We start from the raw sequence: 15,505 nt of genomic DNA on the forward strand, positions 1-15,505 counted from the left end.
GTAATAGTAATAATTATGGTATTAGGCACTGACTAAGACCTGGGGTGGATGCTTAACAAATAACATGGAAAAAAAAAAGCTGAGTGCCTTAAAGCCAATGCTACGGAGTTTCTGCTTAACGCGGAGATGAATGGGCAGCCATTGACGGGTTTTGAGGAGTGATGTGCAGATTGAGTTTTTTGAAAAATGAGCTGGGCAGCAGAGTGAAATATGGACAAGAGTGGGAAAGGACTGGTGGCAGGGAGGTCAACCAGGAGGCTGTTGTAGTAATCAAGAAAGGATCTGACAAGTTCTGGATCAGTGTGATAGCAGTTTGGATGGAGAGGAAGAGGCAGATTCTAGAGATGTGAGGATTGGATGGGCAGAATTTGGGGACAAACTGAATATGCAAATTGAATTCATTCAATTGTATTTATTGAGCATTTACTGTGTGCAAAGGACTGTACTAAACGCTTGGGAGAGTACAACAATAAACTGACACTTCCCCGCCCACAACAAGCTTGCAGTCTGAATGAGATGAATTGAGGACAATTCCAAGTTTACAGGCTTGTGAGACAGGGAGAACGGTGCTGTTGTCTACAAGGATGGGAAAGTCAGGGGCAGGACAGGCTTTGGGTGGGGAGACGAGGAGTTCTGTTTTGGACATGCTAAGTTTGGGGGTGTCAGTGGGACATCCAAGTTCAGATGTCCCGAAGGCAGGAGGGAATGCGAGACTGCAGAAAAGGAGAGAGGGTCAGGGCTGGAGAGGGAGATTTGGGAATCATCTGCGTTGAGATGGTAGTCAAAGCCGGGGGCGCAAATGAATTCTCCAAAAGAGTGAGTGTAAACGGAGAGTAGGAGGGGACCCAGAACAAAGTCTTGAGGGAGGCAGGAGAGGAGCTGGTGAAGGAGAAAGAACCAGAAGAGGACAGAGGCAGTGAAACTAAGGTTATATAGCGGTTCCTGGAAAAGGAGGCAGTGCAGAGTGTCAAAGGTTGCTGAGGTCTAGGAGGGTTAGGATGAAGTAGAATCCATCGGATTTGGCAAGGAGAAAGCAGCGTGGCCTAGTGGAAAGAGCTCAGTCCTGGGAGTCAGAGGACCTGGGTCCTAATCCTGCTCCACTTGTCGCTAACTTCTCTGGGCCTCAGTTACCTCATCTGTGAAATGGGGATTAAGACTGTGAGCCCTGTGTGGGACAGGGACTGTGTCCAACCTGATTATCTTGTATCTACCCCAGTGCTTAGTACAGTGCCTGGCACATAGTAAGCGCTTAACAAATACCATTCAAAAAGAGAGAGGAAGACATAATGACCTTGGAGAGAGCAGTTTCAGTGGAGTGGAGAGGTCAGAAGCCAGATTGCAGGGGGTTGAGAGTTGAAGAGGAAGTGGAGGCAGTGGGTTTAAACAACTCGCTCAAGGAGTTTGGAAAGGAATGGTAGGAGGGAGACGGAGCATTAACTGGACGGTGCAGAGAAGTCGTGGGAGATTTTTGTTTTTAGGATAAGGGATCCGTGGACATGTTTGAAAGCAATAGGGAAGGAGCCAATGGAGAGTGTGTGGTTGAAACTGGTGGAGAAGCAGCATGGCATAGTGGACTGGGCCTGGGCCTGGGACTTCTAGACTGTGAGCCCACTGTTGGGTAGGGACCGTCTCTACATGTTGCCAACTTGTACTTCCCAAGCGCTTAGTACAGTGCTCTGCACACAGAAAGCACTCAATAAATACGATTGATTGATTGACTCATAAAGTCCTGAGTTCTGATCCTGGCTCCGCCGCTTGTCTGCCATGTGACCTTGGGCAAATGTAAACTGGAGATTGAGACTGTGAGTCCTAAGTGGGACGGGGACTGTGTCCAACCCAATTTGCTTGTATCCACCCCCACCCCAGTGCTTAGTACAGTGCCTGGCACATGGTAAGCGCTTAACAAATGCCATAATTATTATTACTATTATTATTATGGCAGGAAAGGATGAGAAAGTTAACTGGGTGGGTCGGGCGGTGTGCGGGAGAATTTAGGGAGTTTGCATTTGGTTTCAATTTTGTCAATAACTGGCAAGGTCATTGGGGCAAAAATTGGGGAGACAGGGGGACGGGGTTTGAGGGAGGGAGTTAAAAGCCTGAAACAGCTGGCACAGTGGGCATGGGAGTCAGTAAGGGTGCAGAAATACTGTTGCTGGGCAGACTTCTAGCAGGTGAGGATGAGTTTGAGATGGATGAGGTCAGCCTGATATCTGGATTTTCACCAGCAGTGCTCCTCACACATGAGCGGAAGAAGTGAACTGTGGTGGGGATCCTGGGCTGGGGGTTGGTGGGATGAGATCCACGGACAGACAGGGTTGCAAGGTAGTTGAGTTCAGTGGAGACAGCAGAGTTGAGGGCGTGGATTTGTGCACTGAGAGAGGTTGAGTAGGGAGACCAAATAGGGCAAGATGACTTGGGATAACTGGAGGAGGTCAAGAGATTGGAGAGTTCTGTGGGGAATGGGATGGTTTTGTGGGGAGGGAGTGTAAGAGAGAGAAGGCAGGTGAGGAGGCTGTGGTCAGGGTGTGGATTTCAGAGTTGGTGAGGTTAGAGATTGTTCAGTGACTAGCAACGATGAGGTCGAGTGTGTGCCCTCGTTGGTGAGTGGGTGAGGTAGGGTGGAATGACTCTCTTAAAGTGAGGGATGAAGGAGTGAGAGGGAAGCAGGAAGGTCGTCGGGAACATCCATGTGGATATTGATGACGCTGAGGATCAGTGATGGGATGGAGAAGGAGAGGAGGAATGGGAGAGAAGTACCAAAATGATTCAGAAAGTTGGAGGTGGGGCCTTTGGGGGAGGGGGTAGTTGATGGCGACCAGTAATGGGTAGGGACCGTCTCTATATGTTGCCAACTTGTACTTCCCAAGTGCTTAGTACAGTGCTCTGCACACAGTAAGCGCTCAATAAATGACTGAATGATTGAATGAATAATGGAAATGGATGGTGTAGATGGGTATTTTGGGCTTCAGAGGAGGAGAAAGAGAAGGATGGAGGGGGAGGGATGTTGCAAAAATGGCACTTGGGCGGGGGGGGGGGGGTCCCACAAGAAGCAGGCCAATTTCTTCCTCCTACCCAGTGACTCTTGGGGAGTGAGAAGACAAGGCTCCCTCAGGAGAGAGTGGCAGGAGCGATGGTGTCATCTGGGGAAAGCAAGGTTTCTGTGATGGCAAGGAGACATAGTGATTGGGGTCAGGACCAGGTCGTGGATGAAGGGAAGTTTACCCGTGGTAAAGCAGGGGTTTCCAAAGGCCACTTTTGGCTGAGGCTGTCACGGGGGAGTGAGCCGACAGAGTGTGATGCAGGGGACAGAAACCCCAGGAAGGGGCTTCTATCCTTCACTTCCCCCTCCCCTACCTTCGAGTTCAGATCAGCAATCTTCTAGATCAGATCACCTTCTAGCCCATAGCTCAGATCATGCAATGGCTATAGGGCTGGGCTGGCCCCTCCTGCTGCTCTTCGGCTTGCTTTCTCCTGGCTCTCCCCCGAATACCTCAGTGGCAGGAGGCCAGGGAGACGGAGTGGCTGAGCAGGTCACCATCACTTTCTTTGCCCTGGAAACCTGGCTCAGGGCGGGGCGGGGATTGGGGGGTGGCAATGGGGACCGGGGCAGATGGCAGGATGACCGCTGAGGGGTCGGGCTGGCTGAGCCATACCCTGTAGGAGAGGTGTCACAGAGGCCGAGCCCGCGCCCCGCCAGCCATCTCCCAACCACCCGCCCTCCAAGGGGAGCCATGCGGTACTCTCTGTGGGAGCAAAGGGTGGCGCGGAGGGCTTATGCTACCCGGGGCCGCTGCCTCGCACCCGCTCTCTGAGCTCCCCTGCGAAGCCTGACGCGTTTCCTTCCTGCAACCCTCTTCTAGTACATTCCCATTTCCTTCCACCCACCACTGGATCTGAACACGCCAAACCGACAACTCCAAGGCAAAGCCCCGTGTCACTTACCTTCCCATCACAAGGGACCATTGAATTGTAGTAAACGCCAGCCCCATAATTATTCTGAACATCAGTGATAACTTTTGGCCCGAAGAATTTTAGGAAAGAGTAATGGGTCCTATTCTTCTGCAGGTTCCTTGAATGCCAAGCAACGGGGTCATCCACTGTAAACACAAAGTCCAGCATAAGGTTCTATGAGAGAAACCAAAGACACGGTTTTTTTAAAAAAAGCACCTCAACCTGCATCTACATTCAGTTCTCTCTCATAACATGTGTTTTCGTTTCATCTTACCTCCCTCCCTTCCCAACAGCACCTGTATATATGTATATATGTTTGTACATATTTTTTTACTCTATTTATTTAATTTATTTGTACATATCTATTCTATTTATTTTATTTTGTTAGTATGTCTGGTTTTGTTCTCTGTCTCCCCCTTTTAGACTGTGAGCCCACTGTTGGGTAGGGACTGTCTCTATATGTTGCCAATTTGTACTTCCCAAGCGCTTAGTACAGTGCTCTGCACATAGTAAGCACTCAATAAATACGATTGATGATGATGATGTTTCGGCTAAAATGCTGTTAGGGAATTAGGGAATGTTCTTCCAACCACAGGAACCTGTTCGGATACAGCGTGACAGGAGTAAACAGTAGCACGTGTGTAGCTGCACTGGACATGGGTGACTGCTATAACGCAAGTTTTTCTTTAATAATAATGACAGTATTATGTGCCAAGCCCTGTACTAAGCGCTGGGGAACGTGAAAGTTCATCACGACGAAAACAGTCCCTGTCCCGCCTGGGGTTCAAGGGCTTAAGTAGGAAGGAGAGCGGGTATTGAATCCCCATTTTACAGATGAGGAAATTGAGGAAAAGTCAAGAGACATGCCCAAGGTCACACAGCAGGCAAGTGGCAGAGTCAGGATTAGAACGCATGCCCTCTGCCCCCTCCAAGCTCGTGCCGCTTCCACCCACGTTATAGGAGAGTTGGGTGTATTCAGTCTCCGATATACGTGACAATTGACAACAGGGCTTAGGGGATGGGCACAAGACCAGCCTCCCAACAGGCTTTCTCGAGCCGGGGCACTACTCCTTGATGACTGAACTGTAGTAAACGCCAGCCCCGTAATTATTCTGAACATCAGTGGTAACTTTTGGCCTGAAGAATTTTAGGAACGAGTAATGGCCGACGCTGTAGTAAAATCAAGCAACAGTATTTATTGAGTGTCTGTGAGCAGAGTGTTGTGAGCAGCGCTTGGGAAAGTACAACAGAGTTAGATACCTTTCTTCCGGGAGCTTGTAACCTACTGGGGATGTCCGACAAAATGAATTACAAGTAGGAGGAAGTTGGAATATAAAGATATATACATAGGTGCAACCAGCTGGGGGAAGGAGAACTAATCAAGTCCTTAGGTAACAGGGAACTCAATCAATGGCATTTATTGAGTGCCTACTGTTTGGACAGCACTGTGCTAAGCCCTTGAGCAGAGAAGCAGCATGGCGCGGTGGATAGAGCACGGGCCCGGGAGTCAGGTCATGAGTTCTAATCCTGTCTTTGCCACTTGTCCGCTGGGTGACCTTGGGCAATTCACATCACTTCTCTAGGCCTCAGTTACCTCATCTGTAAAATGGGGATTGAGACTGAGCCCCAGGTGGAACAGGTACTGTGTCCAACCTGAGTTGCTTGTATCCACCCCAGCGCTTAGTACAGTGCCTCGCACATGGTAAGCACTTAACAAATACCATAATAATACAACAGAGTTGAGAGACAAATGCTGAAATGGTAGTTGGAGCTGTGGAGATAGTGAGGTGATGGGGGAAATTATGATGGGGTGATGAGGTGATGGGGGAAGTATTGGGGAAAGCTTCCGGGAGATGTGATTTCCAAAGGGCTTTGAAGACGGGGAGAGCTGGGTGTGAAGGGGTAGGGGGTTCCAGGCAGAAGGGAGGGCATAGGGAGTAGGCTGGTTTTAGACTGTGAGCCCACTGTTGGGTAGGGACTGTCTCTATGTTGCCAACTTGTACTTCCCAAGCGCTTAGTACAGTGCTCTGCACACAGTAAGCGCTCAATAAATACGATTGATTGATTGATTGAGAGGAAAGAGCGCACGGGCTGGACAGTAGCAGGGATGAGTGAGGATAAGGAGGGGACAGGGAACCGAACGAGTGCCTTAAAGCTGATGGACAGGCATTTTGGCTTGATACAGAGAGGGATGGGCAACCATTGGAGGTTTTTGAAGAGTGGGGTGAAGTGCACAGGACGATATTTTGGAAATGAAGTATGGACTGGAGAGGGGAGAACTGGAAGCTGGGAACCCAATGAGGAAACACTGCAGTAGACAAGTTGGGATAAGACAAGTCCATATCAACTGAGTCAGCAGGTTAACAGTTTGAATGGAGAGGAAGGGGTGGATTACAGCTGTTTGAATTGCTGTACCGGGCCTTTTTCTTTGACCAGAGCCAGGTTTTGTGCTCCGGCCTTTTTGACACTTTTTTATATGGCATTTTTAAAGTGCTTACGACGTGTCATGTTGTCAAGTGCTGGAGTAGATACGGGTTCATCATGTCGGACACAGTCCCTGGCCCACATGGGGCTCACAGACTAAGGAGAAAGGCGAACAGATAATAACTGTGTGCTAAGCACTGTACTAGGCGCTGGGGTAGACAAGATAATTGGGTCCCACGTGGAGCTCACAGTGTAAGTAGGAGGGGGAACAGGAACGGAATCCCCATTTTGCAGATGAAGGAGCTGAAACACAGAGAAGTTAAGTAACTTGCCCAAGGTAACACAGCAGGCAAGTCGTGGAACAAGGATTAGAACCCAGGTCCTCTGACTCTCAGGCCTGTGCTCTGTCCACTGCGCCACACTGCTTCTCAGTTTAATTGTGTCTTAAATGCAGCAACCAGAACTGTACACAGTATTCTGTATCCTCCCTAGACTGTAAGCTCATTGTAGCTAGGGAATATGACAACAAACTCTGTTGTACTGTACCCTCCCAAGCTTTTAGTACAATGCTCTGCACACAGTGTTTAATAAATGCCTTTGATTAATATGACAACTATGAATTACACTTGTCGGTTTCCTTCCTGTTGCTGTCAGTGTTGACAGTTACGAAGTGAAGAAGGTAGAACCTGGGAAGAACGTGGTACGCAACTGCGTATTTGCGTATTTCATTTTTACAAATGTATTCATCCTCCTGTCTCTTATTTATGCCCATCCTTATGTTTTTTTAGACTACTGTATATTTGTCCAATTCTGTCCATCTTTAGACCGAAGTCTTCTATAGGGCTGTGATCATATTTTACACTTCCAAGTGTCTGGTAGCGTCCTGCATGCAAAAAAATCTCCATCATGAAAATAATAGTATTTGTTCAGCGCTTACTCAAGGCCAAGCACTGTACTGAGGGCTGGGGTAGATGCAAAATAATCAAGTCAATCCATCAATACTGTTTATTGAGCACTTAGTGTGTGCTGAGCACTGGAGTGCTCAAAGCACAGTCCCTTTCCCGAGTAGCAAAACAGGAATCTTATCACCATTTTCCAGATGAGGTAACTGAGGCCCAGAGAAGTGAAGTGACTCGTCCAAGGTCCCACAGCAGACAAGGGGTGGGGGTGGGGGGATTAGAACCCAGGTCCTCCGCCACTCAAGCCCGTGCTCTTTCCACTAGGCCACGCTGCTTAATGATACTACTACTAATAGTAATGTTGATATTTGTTTAAGTGCTTACTATGTGCCAAGCGCTGTTCTGAGCCTTGGGGTAGTTATGAGGTAATCAAGTTGTCCCACGTGGGGCTCAGTCTTCACCCCCATTTTCCAGGTGAGATAACTGAGGCCCAGAGAAGTGATGTGACTTTTAGACTGTGAGCCCAATGTTGGGTAGGGACTGTCTCTATATGTTGCCAATTTGTACTTCCCAAGAGCTTAGTACAGTGCTCTGCACATAGTAAGCGCTCAATAAATACGATTGATGATTGATGATGTGACTTGCCCAAAGGCATACGGCTGTCAGGCGGTGGAGCCGGGATTAGAACCCACGACCTCTGACTCCCAAGCCCGGGCTCTTTCCGCTAAGCCATGCTACTTCTTTTATTAAGTGCTAGTATAGTGCTCTGCACACAGTAAGCGCTCAATAAATATGATTGATTGATTGATTAAGCGCTATGTGCCAAGCAATGTTCTGAGCGCCGGGGGAGATACAAGGTGATCAGGTTGGCCCCCGTGGGGCTCACAGCCTTCATCCTGAGGAGGTTGCTGAGGCCCCGAGCATAATAATAATTAATAATAATAATAATAATAATAATGATGGCATTTGTTAAGGGCTTACTACGTGCAAAGCATGGGGAGGGGAGAGGATACAAGGTAATGAGGTTGTCCCACGTGGGGCTCCCAGTCTTAATCCCCATTTGACAGATGAGGGAATTGAGGCCCAGACAATAATAATAATAATAATGATGGCATTTATTAAGCGCTTACTATGTGCAAAGCACTGTTCTAAGCGCTGGGGCTGTTACAAGGTGATCAGGTTGTCCCACGGGGGGCTCACAGTCTTCACCCCCATTTTCCAGATTAGGTCACTGAGGCCCAGAGAAGTGAAGGCCTTGCCCAAGGTCACCCAGCTGACAATTGGCAGAGGCGGGATTCGAACCCACGCCCTCTGCCTCCCAAGCCCGGGCTCTTTCCATGGAGCCACGCTGCTTCTCCGCAGCGCCGTGCCGGGAGCCGGCCCAGGTCACTCATCATCATCAATCGTATTTATTGAGCGCTTACTGTGTGCAGAGCACTGTAGTAAGCGCTTGGGAAGTACAAGTTGGCAACATATACAGACGGTCCCTACCCAGCAGTGGGCTCACAGTCTAAAAGGGGGAGACAGAGAACAAAACCATAGTAACAAAATAAAATAAATAGAATAGATATGTACAAGTAAAATAAATAACTCGGTCGGCAGCCAAGGCCGGGCCGTGGCCCTTCCGGAGGAGTCGGAGGGTGTGACGAGCAGGCCCCTGGGCTAAATAATAATAATAATAATAATAATGATGGCATTTGTTCAATCAATCAATCGTATTTATTGAGCACTTACTGTGTGCAGAGCACTGTACTAAGCGCTTGGGAAGTACAAGTTGGCTAAGCGCTATGTGCAAAGCACTGTTCTAAGCGCTGGGGGGGGGGGGGGAGATACAGGGTGATCAGGTTGTCCCGTGGGGGGCTCACAGTCATCCTTCCCATTTTCCATCATCATCATCATCATCAATCGTATTTATTGAGCGCTTACTATGTGCAGAGCACTGTACTAAGCGCTTGGGAAGTACAAACTGGCAACATATAGAGACAGTCCCTACCCACCATTGGGCTCACAGTCTAAAAGCTGAGGTAACTGAGGCTCCGAGAAGTGATAATAATAATAATAATAATAATGATGATGGCATTTGTTCAATCAATCAATCGTATTTATTGAGCGCTGACTGTGTGCAGAGCACTGTACTAAGCGCTTGGGAAGTACAAGTTGGCTAAGCGCTTACGATGTGCAAAGCACTGTTCTAAGCGCTGGGGGGGGAATACAAGGTGATCAGGTTGTCCCGTGGAGGGCTCACAGTCATCCTTCCCATTTTCCATCATCATCATCAATCGTATTTATTGAGCGCTTACTATGTGCAGAGCACTGTACTAAGCGCTTGGGAAGTACAAATTTCCAATCAATCATATTTATTGAGCGCTTACTATGTGCAGAGCACCGTCCTAAGCACTTGGGAAGTACAAATTGGCAACATATAGAGACAGTCCCTACCCACCATTGGGCTCACAGTCTAAAAGCTGAGGTAATTGAGGCTCCGAGAAGTGATAATAATAATAATAATAATGATGATGGCATTTGTTCAATCAATCGTATTTATTGAGCGCTTACTGTGTGCAGAGCACTGTACTAAGCGCTTGGGAAGTACAAACTGGCAACATATAGAGACAGTCCCTACCCACCATTGGGCTCACAGTCTAAAAGCTGAGGTAATTGAGGCTCCGGGAAGTGATAATAATAATAATAATAACGATGATGGCATTTGTTTAATCAATCAATTGTATTTATTGAGCGCTTACTGTGTGCAGAGCACTGTACTAAGCGCTTGGGAAGTACAAGTTGGCTAAGCGCTTACTATGTGCAAAGCACTGTTCTAAGTGCTGGGGGGGGGGGGGATACAAGGTGATCAGGTTGTCCCGTGGGGGGCTCACAGTCATCCTTCCCATTTTCCATCATCATCATCATCAATAGTATTTATTGAGCGCTTCCTATGTGCAGAGCACTGTACTAAGCGCTTGGGAAGTACAAATTTCCAATCAATCATATTTATTGAGCGCTTACTATGTGCAGAGCACCATCCTAAGCGCTTGGGAAGTACAAACTGGCAACATACAGAGACAGTCCCTACCCACCATTGGGCTCACAGTCTAAAAGCTGAGGTAACTGAGGCTCCGAGAAGTGATAATAATAATAATAATGATGATGGCATTTGTTCAATCAATCAATCGTATTTATTGAGCGCTTACTGTGTGCAGAGCACTGTCCTAAGCGCTTGGGAAGTACAAACTGGCAACATATAGAGACAGTCCCTACCCACCATTGGGCTCACAGTCTAAAAGCTGAGGTAATTGAGGCTCCGAGAAGTGATAATAATAATAATAATAACGATGATGGCATTTGTTTAATCAATCGTATTTATTGAGTGCTTACTGTGTGCAGAGCACTGTACTAAGCGCTTGGGAAGTACAAGTTGGCTAAGCGCTTACTATGTGCAAAGCACTGTTCTAAGCGCTGGGGGGGGGATACAAGGTGATCAGGTTGTCCCGTGGGGGGCTCACAGTCATCCTTCCCATTTTCCATCATCATCATCATCAATCGTATTTATTGAGCGCTTACTATGTGCAGAGCACTGCACTAAGCGCTTGGGAAGTACAAATTTCCAATCAATCATATTTATTGAGCGCTTACTATGTGCAGAGCACCGTCCTAAGCGCTTGGGAAGTACAAATTGGCAACATATAGAGACAGTCCCTACCCACCATTGGGCTCACAGTCTAAAAGCTGAGGTAACTGAGGCTCCGAGAAGTGATAATAATAATAATAATAATGATGATGGCATTTGTTCAATCAATCAATCGTATTTATTGAGCGCTGACTGTGTGCAGAGCACTGTACTAAGCGCTTGGGAAGTACAAGTTGGCTAAGCGCTTACTATGTGCAAAGCACTGTTCTAAGCGCTGGGGGGGGGGGGGGGAATACAAGGTGATCAGGTTGTCCCGTGGGGGGCTCACAGTCATCCTTCCCATTTTCCATCATCATCATCATCATCATCATCAATCGTATTTATTGAGCGCTTACTATGTGCAGAGCACTGTACTAAGCACTTGGGAAGTACAAACTGGCAACATATAGAGACAGTCCCTACCCACCATTGGGCTCACAGTCTAAAAGCTGAGGTAACTGAGGCTCCGAGAAGTGATAATAATAATAATAATAATGATGATGGCATTTGTTCAATCAATCAATCGTATTTATTGAGCGCTGACTGTGTGCAGAGCACTGTACTAAGCGCTTGGGAAGTACAAGTTGGCTAAGCGCTTACTATGTGCAAAGCACTGTTCTAAGCCCTGGGGGGGGGAATACAAGGTGATCAGGTTGTCCCGTGGAGGGCTCACAGTCATCCTTCCCATTTTCCATCATCATCATCAATCGTATTTATTGAGCGCTTACTATGTGCAGAGCACTGTACTAAGCACTTGGGAAGTACAAATTTCCAATCAATCATATTTATTGAGCACTTACTATGTTCAGAGCACCGTCCTAAGCACTTGGGAAGTACAAATTGGCAACATATAGAGACAGTCCCTACCCACCACTGGGCTCACAGTCTAAAAGCTGAGGTAATTGAGGCTCCGAGAAGTGATAATAATAATAATGATGATGGCATTTGTTCAATCAATCGTATTTATTGAGCACTTACTGTGCGCAGAGCACTGTCCTAAGCGCTTGGGAAGTACAAACTGGCAACATATAGAGACAGTCTCTACCCACCATTGGGCTCACAGTCTAAAAGCTGAGGTAACTGAGGCTCCGAGAAGTGATAATAATAATAATAATAATGATGATGGCATTTGTTCAATCAATCAATCGTATTTATTGAGCGCTTACTGTACTAAGCGCTTGGGAAGTACAAGTTGGCTAAGCGCTTACTATGTGCAAAGCACTGTTCTAAGCGCTGGGGGGGGATACAAGGTTGTCCCGTGGGGGGCTCATAGTCATCCTTCCCATTTTCCATCATCGTCATCATCATCAATCGTATTTATTGAGCGCTTCCTATGTGCAGAGCACTGTACTAAGCGCTTGGGAAGTACAAATTTCCAATCAATCATATTTGAGCGCTTACTGTGTGCAGAGCACCGTCCTAAGCGCTTGGGAAGTACAAATTGGCAACATATAGAGACAGTCCCTACCCACCATTTGGCTCACAGTCTAAAAGCTGAGGTAATTGAGGCTCCGAGAAGTGATAATAATAATAATAATAATGATGATGGCATTTGTTCAATCAATCGTATTTATTGAGCGCTTACTGTGTGCAGAGCACTGTCCTAAGCGCTTGGGAAGTACAAACTGGCAACATATAGAGACAGTCCCTACCCACCACTGGGCTCAGTCTAAAAGCTGAGGTAACTGAGGCTCCGAGAAGTGATAATAATAATAATGATGATGGCATTTGTTCAATCAATCAATCGTATTTGAGCGCTTACTGTGTGCAGAGCACCGTCCTAAGCGCTTGGGAAGTACAAATTGGCAACATATAGAGACGGTCCCTACCCACCATTGGGCTCACAGTCTAAAAGCTGAGGTAACTGAGGCTCCGAGAAGTGATAATAATAATAATAATAATGATGGCATTTGTTCAATCAATCAATCGTATTTATTGAGCGCTTACTGTGTGCAGAGCACTGTACTAAGCGCTTGGGAAGTACAAGTTGGCTAAGCGCTTACTATGTGCAAAGCACTGTTCTAAGCGCTGGGGGGGGGATACAGGGTGATCAGGTTGTCCCGTGGGCGGCTCACAGTCATCCTTCCCATTTTCCATCATCAACATCAATCGTATTTATTGAGCGCTTACTATGTGCAGAGCACTGTACTAAGCGCTTGGGAAGTACAAATTTTCAATCAATCATATTTATTGAGCGCTTACTATGTGCAGAGCACTGTACTAAGCGCTTGGGAAATACAAATTGGCAACATATAGAGACAGTCCCTACCCACCATTGGGCTCACAGTCTAAAAGCTGAGGTAACTGAGGCTCCAAGAAGTGATAATAATAATAATAATAATAATGGCATTTGTTCAATCAATCATATTTATTGAGCGCTTACTGTGTGCAGAGCACTGTCCTAAGCGCTTGGGAAGTACAAACTGGCAACATATAGAGACAGTCCCTACCCAACATTGGGCTCACAGTCTAAAAGCTGAGGTAACTGAGGCTCCGAGAAGTGATAATAATAATAATAATAATAATAATAATAATTATAATGATGGCATTTGTTCAATCAATCGTATTTATTGAGCGCTTACTGTGTGCAGAGCACTGTACTAAGTGCTTGGGAAGTACAAATTGGCAACATTTAGAGACAGTCCCTACCCAACATTGGGCTCACAGTCTAAAAGCTGAGATAACTGAGGCTCCGAGAAGTGATAATAATAATAATGATGATGGCATTTGATCAATCAATCGTATTTATTGAGAGCTTCCTGTGTGCAGAGCACTGTATTAAGCGCTTGTGAAGTACAAATGGGCAACATATAGAGACAGTCCCTACCCAACAGTGGGCTCACAGTCTAAAAGCTGAGGTAACTGAGGCTCCGAGAAGTGATAATAATAATAATGATGATGGCATTTGTTCAATCAATCAATCGTATTTATGGAGCGCTTCCTGTGTGCAGAGCACTGTACTAAGCGCTTGGGAAGTACAAACTGGCAACATACAGAGACGGTCCCTACCCACCACTGGGCTCACAGTCTAAAAGCTGAGGTAACTGACGCTCCGAGAAGTGATAATAATAATAATAATAATAATAATAATAATAATGGCATTTGTTCAATCAATCAATCGTATTTATTGAGCGCTTACTGTGTGCAGAGCACCGTCCTAAGCGCTTGGGAAGTACAAATTGGCAACATATAGAGACGGTCCCTACCCACCATTGGGCTCACAGTCTAAAAGCTGAGGTAACTGAGGCTCCGAGAAGTGATAATAATAATAATAATGATGGCATTTGTTCAATCAATCAATCGTATTTATTGAGCGCTTCCTGTGTGCAGAGCACCGTCCTAAGCGCTTGGGAAGCACAAATTGGCAACATATAGAGACAGTCCCTACCCACCATTGGGCTCACAGTCTAAAAGCTGAGGTAACTGCGGCTCCGAGAAGTGACTTGCCCAAGGTCACCCAGCGGCCACGCGGCGGAGGCGGGATTCGAACCCACGACCTGTGACTCCAATGTTGCCAACCTGTACTTCCCAAGCGCTTAGTCCAGCGCTCTGTACATAGTAAGCGCTCAATAAATATGATTGGCTGATTGATTGACTCCAAAGCCCGGCCTCTCTCCACGGGGCCGCGCTGCCCTCCAGGAGGCCTTCCCAGACTGAGCCCCTTCCTTCCTCTCCCCCTCTCCATCCCCCCATCTTACCTCCTTCCCTTCCCCACAGCACCTGTATATATTGTACATATTTATTACTCTATTTATTTATTTTACTTGTACATATCTATTCTATTGATTTTATTTTGTTAGTCTGTTTGGTTTTGTTCTCTGTCTCCCCCTTTTAGACTGTGAGCCCACTGTTGGGTAGGGACTGTCTCTATGTGATGCCAATTTGTACTTCCCAAGCGCTTAGTCCAGTGCTCTGCACATAGTAAGCGCTCAATAAATTCGATTGATTGATTGATTGATTGATTCTAAGTGGGCTTTCATCTCCCGGGCCCGGCTCACCTGGTGCTCGGCGCTGGGCCCCGCCTGGCCGTACACTCCGGACCCGTAGGCGAAAGCCAGGCTCGGCTCCTCGGGGAAATGAGCCAGGATCCGGCGGAATGCCACCCCCGAGCTCGGCAGGGCCTTCAGCGCCATTGAGGGGGGGGGGGAGAGAAGCGGGAAATCGGGAAGGCGGGGACCCCGCGGCCCTCCACAACTCCACCCAGGCCCAGGGCCCGCCTACTCAGCGCTCGGTTGCTTACGAGCAAACCAAGCTGGACGCTGGCACCATTCATCATCATCATCATCATCATAATGGCACTGGCTAAGCGCTTACTATGTGCGCAGCGCCGGGGAGGTTACAAGGTGATCGGGTAGGCCCCCGGGGGGCTCACGGTCTTCATCCCTCCTCCGCCGCTAATAATAATGTTGGTGTTTGTTAAGCGCTTACTGTGTGCCAAGCACTGTTCGAAGCGCTGGGGTAGATACAAGGTAATCAGGTGGTCCCACGAGGGGCTCACAGTCTGCATCCCCATTTTCCAGAGGAGGGAACTGAGGGCCAGTGAAGTGACTTGCCCAAAGTCACA

General features: G+C 47.3%; 1 protein-coding gene across 3 annotated transcripts in view; it reads right to left on the reverse strand.

The window, feature by feature from the left end:
* The window catches only part of TAMM41 (TAM41 mitochondrial translocator assembly and maintenance homolog), a 44,517-nt gene extending 29,354 nt beyond the window's left edge, over positions 1-15,163 (reverse strand). The window contains exons 1-2 of one of the 3 annotated variants that reach the window (XR_005447744.1): positions 14,940-15,163; positions 3,943-4,125 (exon numbers count right to left, since the gene is read on the reverse strand). Coding sequence is in view for 2 of the 3 variants with exons in the window: in XM_038740712.1 (XP_038596640.1) it covers positions 3,943-4,125; positions 14,940-15,074 (318 nt within the window). In the remaining variant the exon portion in view is untranslated. The remainder of the gene's footprint in view (positions 1-3,942; positions 4,126-14,939) is intronic. The other 2 variants (XM_038740712.1, XM_038740713.1) reach the window with 2 other exon arrangements.
* Between the last annotated feature and the right edge of the window lie 342 nt (positions 15,164-15,505).

This window comes from Tachyglossus aculeatus, chromosome X1 (genome assembly GCF_015852505.1).
Source record: "Tachyglossus aculeatus isolate mTacAcu1 chromosome X1, mTacAcu1.pri, whole genome shotgun sequence".
Lineage (NCBI taxonomy): Eukaryota > Metazoa > Chordata > Mammalia > Monotremata > Tachyglossidae > Tachyglossus > Tachyglossus aculeatus.